The sequence below is a fragment of the Furipterus horrens genome, unplaced genomic scaffold (assembly GCF_987537825.1).
Source record: "Furipterus horrens unplaced genomic scaffold, mFurHor1.1.pri manual_scaffold_2, whole genome shotgun sequence".
In the NCBI taxonomy this organism is placed as follows: Eukaryota; Metazoa; Chordata; class Mammalia; order Chiroptera; family Furipteridae; genus Furipterus; species Furipterus horrens.
This window is the reverse complement of record NW_028327172.1, coordinates 35,829,256-35,851,528: the sequence shown is the minus strand read 5'-3', so window position 1 is coordinate 35,851,528 and position 22,273 is coordinate 35,829,256. Positions and strand designations below refer to the sequence as shown.

The following is a 22,273-nucleotide window of genomic DNA, read 5'->3' as shown; positions in this document are numbered from 1 at the left end:
GGTTAGAAATCCTGGAGCTGTGCAGGGAGATAATTTTCTAAATGGATCATTCTTTATTTGAAAAAGCAAAAAGAGAAACATACAAAAAATTTCACTCATTGGCATTTCTGCAGACCTATCCAGCAAAAGGTCTTTCCTAGATAGGTATAATGCAGAGACTGAGAGCATGGGCCCCGAATGTAACAGCGGGACTTCTGGTCAAGACGGAGGTAACGTAGATGCACTTGGCATTCTCACACAACCACAAGAAGAATTACAACTAACCTCAAAACAAATAACACCCAGAACTTCCAGAAAATAAAACTATATGGAAGTCCAGCAACCAACGACTTAAAGTAGCCACATTCATCTAGGTGGGTAGAAGGGGCAGAGACTCAGAGTCAGGGAGGAGAGGCAAGGAGAGCAGTGTGGTGTGAAGAGGCGGCAGCAGAACAGGTGGTCTCACATTCATTTGTGGTGGATAAAAATTGGGAGGGACACCTCGGGAGCAAGCGATCCCAACCCCAGGTTGGATCACACAGCCCAGGGTTCCAGCACTGGGAAGATAAACCCTCATAACTTCTGGTTGTAAAAACCAGTGGGGGTTGGGGTGGTGGAAGAAACTGCCAGTTTCTCAGGAGAGTTCATTTAAAGGGCCCACACAGACTTAGAACATATGCAAACTCACCCACTATGGGATTTACTACCAGAGCAACAGCTAGAAGGGTTCCAGTTACATATGGGAAGTGGGTGAAGTGACTGAAAACTGGGAGAGTGCCAGACAAACCTCCAAATGCCAGGCAGTGGTATTGTCCCCTCTCCAAACCCTCCCCCCACACAGAGCCACAAAGCCATGAAGCAGGTTGCCCTGCCCTGGCAAGTACCTAAGGCTCTGCCCCATACAACTTAACAGATGCATTAAGACAGGGTGTCAAAGCAGCTCTACCTCATACACAGAAACAAACACAGGGAGGCTGCCAAACTTAGGAGACAAAGAAATATGTCCCAAATGAAAGAACAGAACAAAACCCAGAAAAAGAACTAAATGAAACGAAGATAGCCAACCTATCAGATGAAGAGTTCAAAACACTGGTGATCAGGATGCTCAGAGAACTCACTGAGTATGGCAACAAATTAAAGGAAGACATGAAGGTTACACTAAACAAAATAAAGAAAAATTCACAGGGCACTAACAGCAAAGGGAAGGAAGCCAAGAATCAAATCAACAATTTGGAATATAAGGAAGAAATAAACATTCAACCAGAACAGAAAGAAGGAACAAGAATTCAAAAAAACAAGGATAGTATAAGAAGACTCTGGGACATCTCTAAAAGTACCAACATCCAAATCATAGGGTTGCCAGAAGGAGAAGAGGAAAAGCAAGAAATTGTAAACTTATTTGAAAAAATAATGAAAGAAAACTTCTCTAATTTGGCAAAGGAAGTAACATAGAAGTCCAGAAAGCATAGAAAATCCCAAACAAGTTAGACCCAAAGAGGATCACACCAAGACACATCATAATTAAAATGCCAAAGGTGAAAGATAAAGAGAGAATCTTAAAAGCAGCGAGAGAAAAGCAGAGTTACCTACAAAGGAATTCCCATAAGACTATCAGCTGATTTCTCAAAAGAAACTTTGCAGGCAAGAAGGGACTGGCAAGAAGTAGTCAAAGTGATGAAAAGCAAGGACCTACAACCTAGATTACTCTACCCAGAAAAGCTGGAGGAAAGGGCAGAACCAAGCTGTGGGAGGCAAAGAGGGAAAAATTGGGACAACTGTAATAGCATAATCAATAAAATATACTTAAAAAAAAAAAAGAGCGTGGGCTCCAGACTCAAAAAGACTTGAGCTCCAGTTCTGCCTGCACCACTCACTAACCCTGTAACCTTGGGCTGGTTACCTAATCTGCCTCAGTTTTCTGATCTGTAAAATGAGGTTAACTAAAGTACTTACCTCCTAAAATTGCTAGGACAAACCTAGCAATATATGGAAAAGAATCATCACATACAAGGACTCTATACAGTGTAGTTATTATTATAATAACCCATCCTTTTTTCTCCATGCTATAACCCAGAATGCACTTCTTCTCCCTGTTACTGATTTTGCATATTCAAAGCAAATGAACCCAGTAAATTCCATATGGAACACTTGTAAAATGCTCTTCCTTACACTCAAAAGATTTTTGTAATCTTTGTTACTGTTCTCTATATAATATTTAAGAATAAATGTCCAACTTGAAAAAAAAAGAACATTTATGTTAATACAGCTAGAGGAACAGAAGATGAAGCAATTGAAGCATTTGCAGCTCTAGTCATTGTTTTCATCTTGCAGGAAGCAGACTACAAGCAACAATGCACAGTTAGGGACGTGGGCTTGACAATCAGAAATTCTGAATTTATTCATGTAATCTCTCTTTCCCCACTTATCAGCTATTCACAGCTAAAAATGGGGACAGAGAGGGGATCTTAAGCTTTTCCTGGCTACCACTGTGCTCAGAAGTAAATCTGAATTTAGGAACATAGTTTCAAACCTCTACCCATCCCATTAAAATTTCTGAAAGCTTGATAAGAAGTAATGTGACTACATATACATATCTTTAAAAAAAATAATTTTCAGCAGTCCTTTATCTCTCTGTCTCTGTCTTTCTGTTCTCACTGCTCTCCTTCAAAGCAGCTCCTTCTGGTCCTGGCAACTTGGCCCCAGGGGATGCAAGCATGCATGCATATTCCTCTTAAAATCTGGCGGAAAGCCCCGGCTCTGTGATTCAATTGGTTGGAGCATTGTCCCATACCCTGAAAGGTTACAGGTTCAATCCCTAGTCAGGACACATACCTGGGTTGCAAGTTCAATCTTCAGTAGGGGTGCTTGCAGGAGGCAACTAATTAATGTTTCTCTCTCACATCAATGTCTCCCCCCATCCCAACTTGTCTCTCTAAAATCAATAGAACATACCCTTGGGTGAGGATTTTTTTTTTAATTGGTGGGAAAATTGTGTTGTAGGAGGGGTAGGGAAAGAAACTGGGGCCCAGAATGAATAACTGAGTCAATTTTATTTCTGATTTCTCAAGATAAACTCCATCCCAAATATTCCGCCTTATTGGACCCACAGGTCTCCTCACTTAATTAAAGAAAAAGTTCTAATTGTGTGTGTGTGTGTGCGCGCGCGCAGGATATTATTACCATACTTAGAGGTATACAAATCCTTTATAGCTCGAGTGCTGACCTGGCTCTGTGTGTTATCAATCAATGAAAACTGTACCTCGTATTTTTTTCCCAAGCATTAAGGATGAGCTCAAGACCCACATTTGCTTCCTAATTTGGTGCCCTTCCTTCCTGTTTCAGATTCCACATTTGATGGGGTGACTGACAAACCAATCCTAGACTGCTGTGCCTGTGGAACTGCCAAGTACAGACTCACATTTTATGGGAATTGGTCTGAGAAGACACACCCAAAGGATTATCCTCGTGAGTAGAGTAGCTACTTTATGGTTGGGAAAGTGTATTTATTACAAAGTTCTGTCTGTCTAGTTGTGGGAGATACTAGCTAAATTATGTTAGGTCTGCTTACTCTTGCCAAATGATTCATGAAATGCACATTCCCCTCAAGTGAATTCATCAAGATAGTGGAATGCTTCTAGCTTCTTTATGTAGCATTGTTCTAAGTGTTTTCTTATTTGTGATTTAAAAAAATATTCCCGAGGTTGTGCTGCTTATCTTCAGGTCAGACATGTGGTAACCTCAGTCCTCCTCAAATGGCTCTATCCACAAATTATACAATAGACATCTTTGTGCTAGAAATAGCTGGCAAAAGGGACCTGTTCTTGATGCCATAGACCAAGGTCAACAACTATTCCACGTCCTTAACCACAACAGGCATTGGTAGTCTACCAGCACACCCTTTCCTTACTGACTCCAGATGTCCCTTTAGAATCCTTCATGACACCACGCTCCAGATAGCCAATGCCAATCCATGAGAGCTGTCAGAAGACCCCAAAATTGCTATTTTGGAGTAGATCCTTAATTGGAACTCTGCCAACTCACTTTTATCATACAATTGTCGCAACAAATGCCTAGCATGTGCCAGGCACTGTGCAAAATTCTAGAGATATAAAGAACAAAAAAGGGCACAGTTTGTGTTCACATAAAACTCAGAGATTAGTGGGGAGACAGACACTAATCAAATGATCACACAAAAGGATGTGAAAATTATGATGATGAATAGTGGACTTACTGTGTGCCATTTGTATGTATTTATATGTTATATCTTCTAATTCTAAAAAAAAAAAAAAAAGATCAGAACAATGTCATGATTTGCCCACAGTCAAATGGAAGTAGTGGATCCAAGATTCCAAAAGGGGTGTTCAGCCCCCTTGCACTGCCTTTCATTTGGACTGCTTTAAGACTCAGTGTCGCCCATTCTCTCTATCTGTGGGTGGCAGGATGTCCGTGTGTGGCATTGAGCACGCTTTTTCTGTTCATTGTTTTATTCTTGTTCATTTCACTTTGGAGTTGCCACAGCTGGGAAAGAACAGTGGGACTGGGAGAAAGAGATTTAAAAGAGGGATTTGAGTCAGCCCCAAAGGAAAGGGGAGCAAAGGATACATGGTTGGGACTTAAGAATACCCAGCTCAGACCAGAACTTCTGTGGTCCCCAAACAGCCCACCCAGAGGGCACTCCAACATTTCTTGGCAGATCAAGAGCCCTATTGTTTCATTTTACCCACATGTAATTAAGGCCTGGGATCTTAGAAGCCCCTTACTGGTTCATTCTTCTGACTCTGGGATTCAGCTTGATCTGCTTCAGCTGGTGTAGGAGACCTGTGTGAACAAACTTGGGCTCTTTGCCTGGGGTTGGAAACCGCTTGGAACAAGTATGAAGGAAAAAATTCCCTTCAGTGCCTCCCATCCAACAACCCAGAGGAAATAAAATGTTAGGGGTCTATTACTCATCTTTTGTAATCCTAATGAGCTTCTTGCTCTTTTCTGTTCTGACACTATTATTTGCCAGAATTAAAAAATAAATTTAAAAAGATACAGACCATTATTTCTGGGTCTTTGGGACAAATCAAGGACAAATCTGTACAGAATTTCTGTGGATTTGTTGGGAGTTTCTTAATAAATATAGCAGACATGTGTTTCAAATCCCTCAGGGTGGTTCCATTGTCAGCTGTCAGAGTGTGTCTTAATTTTTGGTTGGAAAAATTTGGTCACTATGTACAGAAGAACATTTATCACATCATACTGTGATTATTTCTTCAAGAGTCCTTCTTCTCCATCAAAGAAAGAAAGTCCTCAGGACAAAAGAGATGACATATTCATTTTTTATTTTCAGTGCCTGAAAGTGCCTGGTGCCTTCCCAAGTACTGTTTCCTGATCGTAGAACTCAAAGTGGCATTAGCTATGACCTGGGAGACAGATTTCTAGTGTACATCTGGTCACCATGGCCAATACTGAACAGGGACTGGGGGCCAGACCCTCCTTGGAGGGAAAGGGGTGGATTTGTACACTCAGAGGACTGGAGAGAGTTGGAAGGGCACAGAGAAGGTTAATCAGTACTTTAAAAATGTGATGTTCTCCAATCTTAGATCATAGATGACTTTCCTTTTGCTTCTCCAGGGATGATTTTGTCTTGATAACCAAAGCTTGCCATTAAGCCCAATTAAGCCTTGATGCCTCCCGACAACAATGCAAACTAGTAAGTGTGGAGTCGGCCTCCCCTTATTAATTACTCAACCAAAACACTACTTTCTCTGCAAGGATCTTGGAGCAGCGGTTCTCAAGCTTTTTAATTGCAAGACCCCTTTTACACACTTAAAAATTACTAAGAACTCTGGCATACTTTTGTTTATGTGGGTTGTATCTCTCAGTATTCACCATATCAAAAATTAAAACAGAAATCTAAAAATATTACTTAATTTTAAAAAGCAACATGCAACAAATTAGCAATAATAAACTCATTAATGTAAACATGTCTTATGAAAATAACTGTGTTGTCAAACACAAAGGAATTTTAGTGAAAAGAGCATCATTGTTTTACATTTTTTCAAATCTCTTTAATATCTGGCTTAATAGAAGACACGTGGATTCTCATATATGCCTCTGCATTCAACCTGTCATGACTTTTTAAAAAATTTTGGTTAAAGTATATATGAAGAAAATTCTATCTCACACAGGTAAGTAATTGGAAAAGGGAAGCATATTTTAATAACTTTTTCAGATAATCTTCTTGATACCAAATCTCTACAAACGGTACAGTAGTCCTCCCTTATGTGCTGGGAATCCATTCTAAGATCCCCCGTGGATGCCTGAAACTGCAGGGAGTACTAAACCCATCCATATACACTTAGGTTTTTTCCTCTCCATACATACCTATGCTAAAGTTTAATGCCTTTTCCAGCTTAACTAAGCATTAATCGCACACTGTGGACATAGCTTTGTAGTTTAAAGTGGGACAGCAAAACGAGCATGAATTTCTTTTTTCTTCTTCACGATTTCATTGACAGAAGAGTCATTCTTAGAGTAGATCTTAGCAACCTAATTGTGTTTTATTTTCCTTATTAAGTTGAAAACTTTCACCTTTTCTCTTAAAGGAAGCACTTTACATCTTCTGTTTGGTATATCCAAATCACCAGCATCACTACTCTTGTGCTTTGAGGCCATTATTCAGTCAAATAATAGTTACCTGAACACAAGCACTGTGCTACTGCGTCAGTCCACCTGATGACTGAGACAGCTACTAAGTGACTGACAGGCAGGTGATGTATACACGTGAAAACACTGGACAAAGGGATGATTCACTTCCAGGGCAAGCCAGTGGGGAATGTCATCACACTGCTCAGGATGGTGTGCAGTTCTAAAATTCAAGAATTGTTTTTTTCTGGAATTTTTCATTTAATATTTTCATATCGTGATTGACCTCAGGACACTGAAACCATGGAAAGCGAAAGCTCAGACAAGGGGGGACTACTCTACTTTCTTAAAGGATAATTACAACACAGAATATTAAACCATGTTAATGAACTTGTATTCTGTTACATTAAAATGCATTGCTTTCCTTGGCATTGTGACTGGATCTTTTACAAATGAATGATTTTGTAATATTATTTATTGGTCATTTGGAAAATATTGGTTTACTAAGTTATGCAGATGATCCAAATCTTGAGATAGCACATTCTGTAATATCAAAAATCACATTCATGAGTATCATTTCCAGGCCCATTAGGAAAGGGATTAAGTATTGGAAAGCTATAGGATTCATAGTGACAGATACAGGTTTTCTAAAATGCTAAGTTTTGCTGGAAAGCTTGAATTTTATCATTGGCAGCTAATGCTGTCAGTTGTGTTCCTTGAGGTGACCGGCTCACTTCATTTTTGAGAAAATGTCTGCCAGATTCTCGAGACTGAGTAACCACAGTTTGTCAGTCCAGCTTGCACCTTAAAAAATCGCACAAGTGCTTTTTTATTCAAGGTAATCATGGTACTTCAGTAGATTGCTTTATACATACTTCCCAATTAGTGACACAGTATAATAAAAAGATCTGCCCTGGCTGGTTTAGCTCAGTGGATTGAGCGTCGGCCTGCGAGCTAAGTGTCGCTGGTTCGATCTTCCAGTCAGGGTACATCAGAGAAGGAAAACTCTGACTCCAAAAAACCTCCGCTGCCTTGCGGCATACCTCTTCAGGGGAAAGGCTAAGGGAGTAAACCCCGACAGAAAATCCGGAGCCGGAGTCCCTAAGGCGGTTTGACGTTGTAGTCAACACCGGCAACTCCTGCGGCGCACCTGAACCCAAGCTGTATCGACTCCGTCTTTCCCTTGGACCCTTCAGCTGCGAAGAGAGGGGGGGTCTGCTGCATGGGCAACAGCAGACCCTCCATATTACCCTGCCCAGGCTCTGTAGCTTCAGCGTCATCACAAGATGTCGATTCAACACGGGAGGAGACAGATACCATGTCACTCCCGAGTCGGACTGCACAGCCATTCTCGGTGGTGCAGATAGACTCTTAAGAAGCTACACCATCGTCTCTCGAGACGGACGGCTGCCGACGATAATAAAAAGATGTGTACTCAAAGGTACAGAGATTTAATAAAATTAATCATTTTTATGGTTTTATCAATGACATTCTTAAGTGAAACTGACTCTTTTGGTTGTTTACTGCAAGTTCCTGGCAGTAAAGAATACATTGACTACTGATATACTTAAGGCCACTGCCTTCATCTGCGCTAAGTTCCAGTAGTTATACTCACCTTGTTTTCACACCATCAGTGTTAAGTGAACACATTGCAAAAGGCAAATAATGTCTTGTATTATGATGAGAATAGTTTTCACCTCACAGTCCCCCTAAAAAGGCCCCAGGGTCCCGACAGGGTCTCTGTAATACTCTCTCAAAGTAAGCCACAGTTTGAGAACCTCTGCAATAAGATAGCAACATAGGGTGTCAGTCCTTCTGTTCTCTTTTGGATACCGTGAGAATTCACATTGGACTCTACATGGAGAATTGGGCAGCACCCAGTCTTATGCTTTCGGCCATCTCTTAGGATGAGCCGCATCTGCCCATGGCTCTTCTCAACCATAATACAAAATGGTTTATTCCAAATGCTGATTTTGGAGTTCCCGCTCTTGGAGAACAGAGCACTCTCTGCATCCAACATACTCCTTCCTCTTTGAGGGGCTAGGTGTGGTAAGCTAAGGAAGATGGCATAACAGACTCCTGACATTCCCTCTCTATTGTAATGCCATGAATCCCTGCTGACCATCTGGAAATAGTGAAATCCTTTCAAAACACTCCCAATTGAGTAATTTTTTAGAAATCCATTTTAAGGCTGGATCATGCAAGCTTCACCTCCAAATTTTCTAAGTGGAAAAAACCTGAAGCACAAAGTAGTTAAGGGCTAAGATCTCATAGCCAGAGAATGTCAGAACCAAAATCAAAGCTCAGATCTGATTCATTTTTGTCTTTCTCTGGGGCTGTCATGAGGCAGTCTTCTCTCCTCTGTAGTAAAATTAAATGTCTTAAATACAAAGCATCTTTAATTTTTTTTTTAATTTATTGATTTTAGAGAGAGAGGAAGAGAGAGAGAAAAACACTGTTTTGTTGTTCCACTTATTTATGCATTCATTGGTTGCTTCTTGTATGTGCCCTGATTGGAGATTGAACCTGCAACCTTCGTGTATCGAAATGATGCTCCAACTGACTGAACTACCCGGTCATGGCTAAGCACCCTTTAATAAGGCCCTGCTGTACCATTATGAATTCAACAGATACCAAATTCTGGACAGCTTTGCCCCACTGTACAAAGAACTACTCTGCAGAAATCCTAACTTAGAAGGGAGAAAGAGAAGGTCTAGGTTCTCTGAGCCTAAACAGAGTTCCAGAACCCTGGGGAATTAGAGGTACAAGCCCTTCCCCCCTAACCCCCACAGGGTCCATCCTCAGCATTCTGAGTCTGTAGTGCTCAGCAGGAGTCCAGGAACACACGGTCTTCACAGGAACACGGTGACTACATAGGGATGTCCTGGGGGTTGGCGCACACCCCGTCTTTGCCAGGGGACTGGGAGATGCCTAACACATGCTGAGTCTCTTTACTCTTTTGTTCTGAACACAGCTCCTGGGTTTTTAACAAATGCTTCCACCCCGGAGAGACCCTGGAATCTCCCTTGATGATGTAAAATGCATAATGCCCTTCATTTTTCATATAGGTTTAACACCATTCAACAAACACATTGACAAAAAAACGTTTTTTCCAGGAGCCAATTGTTTTTTGCATTTGAGAACACTTTGACTCAAATATAAACATGGCTACTGAGAGGGGATGGCTACAGAATCAAAGTTAATTTTACAATAAAATTCAGCCATGTTTTTAATTGGGTTATTTAATTTTAAAAATTATTAATTCTTAAGTCCAATCACATGAAAGATCAGCATTCTGACACTTGGCAACTACTTTCATTTCTTTATATATTCATCTGTATATAGAATTTCTGTATCACATTTGAACACACTCTGTCGTATTTGTTTGCATTGGGTTTTGTTTCCATGGTCACAATTTATTACATCAGCCTGCTCTTTACTGCTTACCTAACTGTTCTTTTATTGAACATTTAGGTGATGTCAGGCCTTTTGTCAACATAAAAAGCACTGCAATACCAAAATTTTGTACGTAAAGTCTTCCTCCGCCCTTTCTACTTCCTTTGAATTATTGCTTTGAAATGATTTCCCAAGACTACTGGATCAAAGGATATGGATTTTTCCGGCTCTTGAGATTTTTTTGCCACATTCTCTACAAAACATTTCTATCAATTAACCATGTTACCAAGAATGAATAAATATATCTGTTTCTCCCAGCCTCCTCAGTGTTCAATTTAACCTTGTTTGTTTGGGTTTTGCCAAGTAATGGTAATAAAAAGTGAGTCTTATTATTTTAAATTGGGATTGGATCAATCACTAACACACTTGATTCCTTTTTTTCAGTTTCATCCTTTGCCATTAAACGCACTAGGGTGTTGGCAGGAATCAAGTCTGACTTTGCTCATTATTTCCCTAGGGCCTAACTTATTTTCTGGCACATTGAAAGCCTCTCAATAAGTAGTGTTGAATGAATGAATGAATAAATGAATGAATGAATAGCAGTTACCAAATGAGCAAGGGAGAAAGTAGAGGGAGGTGAGCAATGAAAAGCCACGAAGGGGTGAGGGCAGGAGAGAAATGGGACCTTACGTGTCTGCTGAGTGGAGAGCACATTGGCTGGAGCTGGTGGTACATGGGAAGATGGGTTAGGACGATGTCGCATTGATGGTGGTAGCTAGGACTAAGGCAAGTGATGTGGTGATGGAGACAAGGGATGGACTTGAGATCTTTTAGAGGTATATTCTACCATGGATTGGATGTGGAAGAGTGAGAGGGAGAAGCATCAAAGCTTATAAGCCAGGTTTCTGGCTCAGAAATGAAGGTACTCTTCCTTCTTAAAATATTTCTCAATATTATTGTCTGTCGATTTTTATAAATGATTGTGAAATCATTTTATCGAGTTCCATGAAGATCCTGTCAGAATTTTAAGTGGGATTGCACACTAAATCCCCAAATTACTGGGAAGAATTATTAGCTTTATAATATTTAGCTTGTTCAGTTTCTCCCCATTCATGAATAAGACTCTTTGTGAATTTCCTTAGGACAGTGGGTTGCCTAGGACAGTGATGAGCTACATATGGACCATAGGACTCTTCTCCTTATCTGACCTCAGAAACAAAATTAAACATTCAACAAACAATAATCCCACTCCTTTCTGTAATCACTGGGAAATTCTTTTCCAAGTTGAGTAATTGTGTCCATCAGAGCTTCCCAGTTGTGCCACCACCAGACTGAATCACAAACAGAGCATGTCACCAGGAAATAGAATTTGGTAGCAAGCACCTGTCATGATGTACCAGTTCAGTGATAGAAAGAGCAAAAGAGAAAGAATTAAATAGCTTCTTCCCCCTCTTTCTCCTCCCCTCCACTTTTCTGGGGAGGCTTATGGCAACAACTCACTACTTATGGAGTAGAGGAGGAAAGTCAGTAACCTGATCTTCCACTTAAACATGGCAGGTTGAACACACATAAATATCTGATCTTTCCTCAATGCTCATAAAGATAACACTAGATGAATAAAAAGATATAAACCCCAAAGACCTGCATGGGCAACAGCAGACCCTCCATATCACCCTGCCCAGGCTCTGTAGCTTCAGCTTCACTGGAGAGGACACTCCAGCGTCATCGCAAGATGTCGATTCAACACGGGAGGAGACAGATACCGTGTCACTCCCAAGTCGGACTGCACAGCCATTCTCGGCGGTGCAGATAGACTCTTAAGAAGCTACACCATCGTCTCTCGAGACGGACGGCTGCCAACGACGACGAAACCCCAAAGACAAAGGGAAAGAAGGCTACACCGAACAAGAGATATCACCAAAATCTGGGGAGATGAAAAACAAAGAGACAAGACACAAGTGTATAAGTAGAGCATGGAAAGGTGGATCCTAAAACCTGCAGAGAATACAGTGTGTAAGAACCAAACCAATTCATTGTACAAACATGGGACTAGCTGCAGGAACTGAAAGAAGGCCAAGTGATTAGCACAATGAACAAAAAGGGCATATTACCTTGAAATTTTAGAATGAATATAGGGACAACCCAAAAAGCATCCAGAAAAACAGGTAACAAACAAAGGATCAGGAACCAGGTGGCATCAGACCTCTTTCAAGCAACACAAAACTACAAAACAATAGCGCCAATGTCAAACTCCAAATCCACGGTTATAAATCCTCAAGGGAGACCATTTTTGTTCCGCCCAGAGTTCAGACAGAAACAGAGAACATTTCTTTCTTGACCACTTTTTCACTGGAAGTTTTTCACTCCCAGGGCCCTGCCTTCCTGCTTCCATTTAACCCTGCTGAGCCCTCATAAATTGTTCCTTCATCAAACTCTCTCTTGCCTCATTGATCACGCCATCAGTTTTCTGCAGGATTCTGACTGCTATGGCCACATTTTCAGAAATTGATTCTTAGACTCTGTACATGTATTGCCTTCATTTAAAAAAAAAAAAAAAACTAAATTAACAATACAATAAAATCAGTTACCACTATAGGATTTTGCCTATATTCCCACTACACCACGACCACCTTTGACTTAGAATCCCCCACCTCTCAAATGTCGCTTCCTTCCCATTGCTCCTAGGACCTGCAGACATCCAAATGGAACTGCCTTTCTGTATTTGTGGGTAAACTCAGATGCCGATTCAATTCCCATTTCTAAGGCTTCTAACTCCCTTCTCCCTTTACCATCACTAGGCTCTCATTTCACCCAAAGCATATTCAAAGCTGCAATGTTACAAGTAGACATGTCAGTGCTTGCGTGCTAGGTGATTTCTGCCATTTCAGCCCAGAAAACACCCTTTAATAATGAGGAGTACATTTGCACAACTCATGTTTCCTGGTGTAAACATACACATGATTTCTGTAAACACTCAGAAGAGCAAATTTTAATTTTTCCTAAATGATTTCCTTTCCCCTGTGAAAGCTTTCACATTTCTTTCTTACATAGCCTTCATAAATTCCTAGGATTATTTTTATTTTTCTTATTATTTTGAATGTGATTTCCAGTTTTCGTCATGTTTTCTGCCAGGTTATACTTGGTATACTAGAAAGCTATTGATCTCTTGGTCACTTTTATTGCATCTATATGCTTTTATTGCTAATAGTTTTAGTCACAATTCCTTGGATTACATAAGTAATCACTCATAATTTGCCTGCAACATGTTTTTTGTCTTTTTTTTTTTTCTGATTACTATCCTATGATTTTTATGGTCTCGTTGTTCACTAACAAGAACCACCACTACAATAAAATAATAATGGTAAAAATAGGTAGCTCTGTTTGGCTCCTATATGCATTTAAAAGGCCTATAATGTCTCAAGTACAATGTTGATTTTTGGCTTTAAGTATATATTTATATAAATGTCTACTTTTAATTTTTAAATAGTTATTGGATTTTTCAAGTGCTATTTTAGTACCTATGGATATGAATATATAATAGTTATGATTTAATCTCTTTTTTTAGAATATTATAATTAACAGTTTTCAGTTTGCTAGACTGTTTATTCTTCCATTCCGTGATGAACCTAACTTGATGATGGTGTATTTTTCCCTTTAGTGCACATGCATAATTCTTCTTCTGCTGCTATTATATACTGTTTGCAAAGCATTATATTAATTTTCCCACATATTTTCTCAATAACATTTGCCTTAGCCCCATAGGATGAGCATTGTGTTTCATATCTACAGAAGAAGAAACTGAACCCTAGGAAAGTTAGCAATTAGATGCAATTCATAGAGTCAGTGTGGGTAGTTAGGCTTTGAATTCAGGTTCATTTGACCTTAGAGTCCTTTGGCCATGACTTGCCTTTAAAATAATAATCAATCAGTATTGTCTTTAAATCATTCACAACTACATGCAAGAGTGAAATAAGTCTATACTTTCTGATTTTTAAATCTGCTGTTCATTTGACTTTAGTGTCAAGATCATATTAACTTTCAGGAGGAAATGGGTTAATTGCTAACTACTCATCTCTATTAGTCATTGATACTTTAAAAGAGTTAACCACAAACACTGAGAATTTTTTCTCTATCCTCGACTCCAAGTTCTCTTTCAATTTCTTCATCAGTTACTCAGGCTCTTTCTTGTGTTAGTTTTAGAAATTTATTCCTTTCCTTAAAAAATTATCTACTTAATTCAAATTTTCATAGTCCATAGCAAATCACTACAGAGTACAAAAGGGTAATTCTCCTTTATTTCCTGACTAAATCTACCTGTATTGACTTTATAAGTTTTGTTAGCTTAGTAAATAATGCTATTGTCATCTCTTTTGCACTTTACATATATCTAGTGTTGCATAAACTATTCTCTCATTTCTTTCGGATTGCCCTTTTGTTCCTTTGCTAAATTTTTATATTGTTTAGTTAATATTGCTTACTTAATATGCTGATTTTTTCATTTTTGGTTTTTTAAAATATTAATAATGAACTTTAAGCCTGTGAATTTTCTTCTTTAGTAGAGCTCTGAGCCCCTCCTAGAGATTTTAATATGTAGTTCTCATTTTCATGTTTTTTTAACATAGTGCTTTTGTACTTTATCTTCTTGACACACTTGTTAACTAGCAGAGTATTTTTAAATTTTTAAGTAGTCAAGGATTTGGGTTTATATTTTTGTTGTTAATTTTGTGTCTTTATTTTGTTTTGGTAAGAGAGTAGTGTTTAACTTCTGATTTTTTGTTTTAACAGTTTTTTTAATAACCTCATTTATGTTTAATTTAGAAAGCCTTTTTTTCTTATTCCACTTCAGGTGCTGAGGAATATGTTATTTATTTCATGATACATGAGCATCATTGGTCCATGGAAGGCCCTTATGGCTTTATTTGTTTTTTGTTTCCTCTCATTTACCCCACATGTTTTGTGATTACTGTCTTATTACAATTTTTTCTGCCATATTTTTTTATATTTTCTTATTATAAGTTTTTTATCACAATTTCTTCTCTTTCCATTGCCTAAATTAAGTTTTTTTCTACTGGTTTAAAAGTTACTTGATTCATTTTTGTTGCTGCTGTTGTTCTTAGGGTAGTTGCCTTTATTTTTTGTTGGTGGTGGTCTTTATTTCTTTAAAAAAGTTTGTGTTTTATTTTCTCTTTCTTCTTTACTTTCTTAAAATGTTTTTTGGGGGGAGTTGCCTTTAAGACACATGCTTATGTTTATTTCTCTCTATTGATTTCATAGACATTTTAAGATTTATGTCTTCACTGAACAAAACAAGAATGTTAGCACGCTCTCGGATTCCTTGGTCTCTACCATCACTCTACTCACATACATAATTAATATTGATTATTTTCTAGAATTTTATTTCTGGATTATTATGGATATTTTCTTTTTCTCTTCTTTAGTCAATGCTAATTTTTCTCTAAACTTCAGAGAACAAGTAGCAGACATCATGCTTGCTCTTTTACCCTTAAATACTTCAGTCATGTATTTTCTAAGAACAAGGACATTCTCTTACAAATCACAGTGCACATTATCAACACTGATAAAATACTATTATCTAATCTACATACTTTGTTCAAATGACATATATTGTACCTCCAATGTTCTCCATAGCAATACTATATGCTATTGGTATAATTCAACACATAAATATGAGCCACATACGAGGTCTGTCCAGAAAAAGTCCAGGCATTGTTAATATAACAAGAACAGTTTACGTGACATCAATATAACCTGGCAGCCAAGGAGAGTGGACTAGAATGCGTATGCATTAACAATGATGACTTCACTGTACTAGTCAGTAAGGGTGGTAGATGCCGTTGAGTGAGCATGTGTACTCTGTGGCCATCGCACTCAAAATGAGTGAGCAGAGCAGCAAATCTGCATCCAATTTTGTGTTAAGCTTGAACATTCTTTGCAGAAACTATTTGGATGATTCAGAAGGCCACGGCTATGGGCAACTGGTGACTGGCAGCTTCATCACGACAATGTGCCCACTCACGCATCACACCCGTTTATGCATCATGTATCATCTCATGCAGACTTTTTTTGGCAAAACATCAAATCACCAAGGGGACTCAGCCCCCTTAGAGCTCAGATTTGGCACCCTGTGACTCCTGGCCTTTCCCAATACTAAAATCCCCTTTGGAAGGGAAGAGATTTCAGATCATCGATGAGATTCAGGAAAATACAGCAGGGCAGTTGGTAGTGATTGAGAGATCTGTGTGAGGTCCCACGGTGCCTACTTTGAAGGGAACTGAGGCATCATTGTTTCTCGTATCTTGTATCTCCTTCAATAAATGTCTCTATTTTTCATATTACATGACTGGATACCTTCTGGACAGATCTTGTATATAATTTTAAATATTCTAGTAGCCACATTTTAAAAAAAGGGAAAAAAAGCAAGTAAGCCCTGGCGGGGTGGCTTAGTTTGTTGGAGCATTGCCCCATGCACCAAAGGGTCACAGGTTTGATACCCAATCGGGGCATGTACAAGGAGGTGACCAATGTTTCTCTCTCACATCGATGTTTCTCTCTCACATCAATGTTTCTCTCTCTCTCTCTCACTCTCTAACCCCCTTCCTCTCTCTCTAAAATCAATAACTATATCCTCAGGTGAGAACTTTTTAAAAAAAGAAGTGAAACTAATTTTAATAATTTATTTCATGTAAGCTAGTATATCCAAAATGATATCATTTCCACATGTAATTAATATGACAATTTATTACTGAGATATTTTACATTGTTTATTTATGCTAATACCCGGGGTAGATTTAACAATTAAAGCACATCTCAATTCAGGCTAGCCACATTTCATTTACTCAGTAGCCGCACAAAGCACGTGGCCACTATAGTACACAGCACAGCTCTGTAGCAAGTTAAAAATAAAAATTTTAGCCCAAGATCCAATCTAGAATCATGCTGCATTTCTTGACATGTCTCTTTAGCCTCCTTTAATCTGGAGTGGTTCCTTTATCTTTCTTGACTTTCATGAGAGTGACATTTTGAAGAGCACCAGGCAGTTATTTTGTAGTCTGTCTCTCAATTTGGAATGATCTGATGTTCCCTCTTGAGTAGGTTCAGGTTATGCATCTTTGGCAGAAAACCCACAGCCATCACAAATATTTGTTAACACTCAATTTACATTTGGTTCTTCTTCTTTACTCCCTCTTCTTCCTTTGTATTACTAACTTTCTTCCTATGTCTTCAAGGATATATATTTGCTCACACTAAATCTTCGATCCATCTGTTGAAAAAAAAAGGTACTTCATGTTTGGCTTGCTTTCCACTTTATTGGTTTTACCCCTTGGTATCTAGTTATCATGGCAGGCAGTCTTGTGTTTCTCTGGTGACATAACTTTAGGCCTTCAGTGCATGATGGGAAAGAACCAAGGCCTAAGTGGTATTTCTGCTAATGTATGTAAGAGACAGGAAGGGAAGGAGGCCGAGGGAGAGAAGCCAAGCACACATCATTCTATCAACTCCCCTATTTGCTCCCATTCTACTGGGTATCTTCTCCAGTCAGGGATTCATCTCAACACTCTTAGAACAAAACAGAAATACAAAAAGGTGATCTCTTTAGGTTCTATTTCCCAGCCCTGTGAGTTAGGAGAGGGGTGGGACTGAGAAGGATACACCCAAAGGTGCCTGGACCCTGTTCTTCTCCTCTTCCCTTGAGGAGAGCTTTTTGCTGCCCTCAGATTACTCTGCATAGAGACAGGAATAGGGCTGGCCTGCTGCTGCAGACATCTGGGTTGCAGGACAGGCAATGTCTCTCCCTTGGCGATCTCAGGGATGAGGAATAGTCCTCCCAAACCCATCCTCCCACCACTGGGTCAGAGGAAAGAGGAGGACTCATCAGTCCCCCTCCATCCACTCTATTATTCCAGGGTCAGGCGCCTTACATCCCATCCTGACCCTCCAGTCAAACAGCCTTTTTTTTTTCTTAATTTTTAAAAATCCTCACCCAAGGAAACGTTTATTGATTTTAGAGGGAGAGGAAGGGAGAGAGAGAGAAACATTGATGTGAAACGCAAACATGGATCGGTTGCCTCCCTTACATGCCCTGGCCAGGGATCAAACCTGCAGCCTAGAAATGTGCCCTGACTGAGAATTGAACCCACAACCTTTTGGTGCAAGGGACAACACTCCAACCAACTGAACCATCCCAGCCAGGGCAGGAGAGCCTTTGATCTCCCTTCAATGTCTGTTAGCTTCATGGGTCTGTGATTCCCTCTGTTTCTGAAGGTTTCTGTGGGTAAATTTAGAGTAAGGAGGATATGCTAATTCACCATCTCTTCAGGTACCAACAATAAATTTTCAGGGTTTTTTGCTGTTTCTATGCAATCCATTTAATTCTTGGCAATATCCATTCTTACTGCTATATTACATACAGTAAGTTTAATCATGTTTTCAGTCTCTCTATTCCTTTACCATTTTCTCATTGGTTTTTCTGTGATGGGCTATTAATGCCTTGATCTAAAATTATGTACTTATTATTTCTCATTGATTTTTAACAGTGATTGATTTCTATTTATCACTAACTTCTTTGAGCCCTATATATATAATAACATTATGCTCTCATTAACTCTGACTTTTATCATTACATAATTAACACAATTAGTTCCCTTTAATAACATTTACCTTAAATTCAATCACATCCAATATTGCACCTGCTTTTTCTTTACTTTATAATGTTTTAATTTTTAAATTTTATTTTCCATAAAACATTTCTGACTACTCCAGCTAACATGCTTATTTATTTTTTGAACTCCTAACTGGTATTATGTTTTGGCACCTAATCATGTACAGTCTTATGATCATCCTTGTCTCAGCCTGTCTGGAAATGTTAGTTAATATGTTAGACTTATAAGGAAAACCAATGGGATTTCCATCAGACCTGGGTCCTATCTCTTGCTAGCTGTGTGACCTTCGGCAGGTTATCTGACCTCTTTTACTCATGTGGACCTAAGAAACATCCAAACCTGTAGAGAATCTTTATAAGTTTATTTGAGTCAAACTGATAACATAGGCTAGAAAGTAAAATCTCAAATGCTCCCATAGACTAACAGTTCTGCGGCTTCTTTTATGCATTTGGGATTAAGGAGGAAAAGTAAGGAAGATTACACGAGGTGGGAGGAAGCAAGGCAAGTACTGGATCACAGGACAATTAAGATTATGTGCTTTCTTGAGGGCGGCTACAGTTTATTTCAAAGTGTGTTAATCTAGATGCACTGAAACAATGGGCAGGATTTTCTTAAAGATAAACCTCTTACTAACGAAGTTACATGCCTGGGGGGTGACTACCCACCATGACCCACCCACTTAGGAATTTATGATCAGATTACCCGGTGAGATTACTTTCCATATAATCCCTTTTTTGGTCCACATTCATTTTTCCTGGAGTTTCTTGTGATGATTTTGACTGCTACTCCTGAAACCTTTGCTTCAGACTATATTTATTGGCATTTAAATGAGACTTGAAATTGGAAGGTTCACCACCTCTCACTCTGTCTTTCTTTCTCTTGGAAGTCCACAAACTATATTTCTTGAATATATCTTTTCTTAAATAAATAAATAGATTGACCATTCAGCATTATATAAAGTAATACTTTCCTTGTACCTATCATGGTGAAGTTCCATTATCCCTGATAGACATAAATTAATTTATCAATAACTTGCCATTGACTTTTTTAAAAATAATTTATTTATCTGTTTGTTTGTTTATTTTATTTTTAGAGATAAGGGAAAGGAGAAAGCGAGGGAGAGAAACATCACTATGTGGTTGCCTCTCACTCATGCCCCCAAACTGGGGACCTGATGTGCAACCTAGTCATGTGCCCTGACTGGGAATCGAACCAGCGACACTTGGTTCACAGGCCGACGCTAAATCCACTGAGTCGCAGTACCCAGGCCCATTGACTCTTGTTGGTTGGCAGTTTAAATAGGACATGGTTTCTGCATCTCATCCATGTAACTAAATAATCACTTGTTTTGAACTGATTTGAGAAGGAAAAAAAATTGGAGTCATTGGCATGTTATGGATCAGTTATTATGTACGTTCTAACGCTACCAGTTTTCTTGGCAAAATGGATGTGATTAACATTTAAGTGTGAGACCAACCCATGCATTTTTCCTTTAATGTTTCCATCAAACCTGTTTGGCATTTCTTATGTTGTGATTCCAAGAAATGCATGCTTTAATAATAAAGACTTAATTTTCCCTTTTCATGAAAATATTCGAAACTCCAAAAAGCTTTATGAAATCATAGGAGAGGGAATATACAAAGTCCATTAAACAACAGCATTATGTATGGTCACCCAACAAATTTGCACACAAAACTCTACTAAAGCTAATGGCATTTATGTACTTAAGTTTTCCAAACAATGAGTTGAAAAACATACCCTCAAGAATTGTTTATGCCAAGAGGGGCCAACTATTTATAATAACAAGTAGAGTTTCTGCAAAGGTCTGTGCCAGGCACTACAGTCCTAGCAAACATTTCTCCCAGCTTGCAAGAACTCTACTGTTCTGGGCTGGAAGAGTAGCATGAGTACAAAGAAATATTCTCCACTTTGCCCTAGCCTCGGTGAAAGTCACAGTGAAAGAACAAACATAGAAAAAGACAAAGGGTATAGAAAATCACAGCACAGGCAGCCCTGCCTTGTATTGAGTAAGAAGGATTAGTTCAGGGGACCCTGCAGTAAAGCTCATGGCCTGTGATTAAGGAGTAGGTTCGTTGTAATCCCTTTACTCTACCACTAAGTTGATTGATTAAATTGAAAGTTACACATCAAATGCTCCAGAATATCTTGGAATCTTTCAGAGTCTGTGCATATTCATGTGATCCTGATGACCTTCCCTTGGAAGGGACAGTGTGCTCTACCTGCAGGGACCCCCTGAAGAAAGGCTTGGGCAGAATCTAAACTTTTCCACAACTGCCAGCAAGAGTTTAATTAAACTCTCTCTACGTAATAAGCTTAGTTCAATTTCAAAGGAAAATGGGCCCTTTCCCCCCACACATGGAGCTTCACAGGGTCTTGCAGCTCAAGTGGAAAGCAGAAGGCTTTCTCTTCACATCTGGCTTCTCAAAATGAGCTAAGAGGCTTTCTGTAGGGTTTTTCTGGCTGGGACAGTTAGTGTTTACAGATGTGAGTGGCTTTCAGTCATTGAATGCAAATTGCATTTGCTTTGTTGGGCGCACTCTGGGAAAACCAAGAGGAAGAAGAGGAATAATGTTCCTTTATCTGCCCACCCACATTGAGATTCAGGGCACAGTCTTTTCAGGTTGGGTCCCTAAGCAACCTTTGAAGAGAGCTGTACATCTGTCCAGCTGTCCCTACTGCAACATACATGGATTCTTTTGGCTTTGCTTTTCAACTTTCTGGTTCCATCTTTGGTCCATTGACTACATGTTTAGGTGAACATTTCTTGCCTGCAGACCTCAGTGGCTACCCAGCTCCTGGGCTAATTCTGCTTCCCTCTTAAACTTTGATCTGTATTCTGAAGGCAAACTCATCAGAAAAAAAGGAAGAAAGAGAGCTTTTAGTGAGGAGGCTTAAAGCCAGAAAGACCAACTAAAGCAGGAAAGTGGGAGAGAGCAGGTTCTTGCTGGAGTAATGACTCTGAACATCAAATATCAGGACAATGTGGGAGCTGAAAGAGCATTTGTGAAGTGAGAGAAACTGTAATCCAAGTTTCTCCTGCCCCAAGAAAGAGTGGCCGGTGGTCAGCACTCCTCTGAAAGGCACCATGTACTGTATACAGTCAGAAGCATCAAGGACCTGGAAGTCAGATCCAACTTGGAATCTTGTATCTGAGACTTATTATAGGGCTTCAGGACAATTGCGCATTTGTAAAGCAGGGATAATCAAAGCATCTACCTCCTACAGCTCTTTGGAAATTGGCCTGGGTTCAAAGCTAAGCTCCGCCATGGACTAACCTGTAGGACCTCAGAAAATAACACCAGCTGACCTCTCTGAGCTCTGATTTTTCACAAGAAAACAAAAGCTACATTATTGGGTTGTGGCAGGGTTAGATGAGTTAATATTCTTAGAGTCCTTAAAACAGGCTTGGCATATAGTGAGAACTCACGGTGTTAGTCATTGTTACTTTAAAATGAAATAATGCACAAATGGTTTTTTGAACTCAATGCCAGATGCACAGAAAGTGCTGTGTTATCACTGACTGTAATGCACTTATTTCTAGCCTTATCAGTAGATCCACCCAAATG

General features: G+C 39.3%; 1 protein-coding gene across 1 annotated transcript in view; it reads left to right on the top strand.

Annotated features, from left to right (window-relative positions):
• SPON1 (spondin 1) overlaps positions 1 to 22,273 on the top strand; it is a 258,983-nt gene that overhangs the window by 101,885 nt on the left and 134,825 nt on the right. The window contains exon 5 of the mRNA XM_090263785.1: positions 3,322 to 3,444. Within this exon, the coding sequence (XP_090119911.1) occupies positions 3,322 to 3,444 (123 nt within the window). The remainder of the gene's footprint in view (positions 1 to 3,321; positions 3,445 to 22,273) is intronic.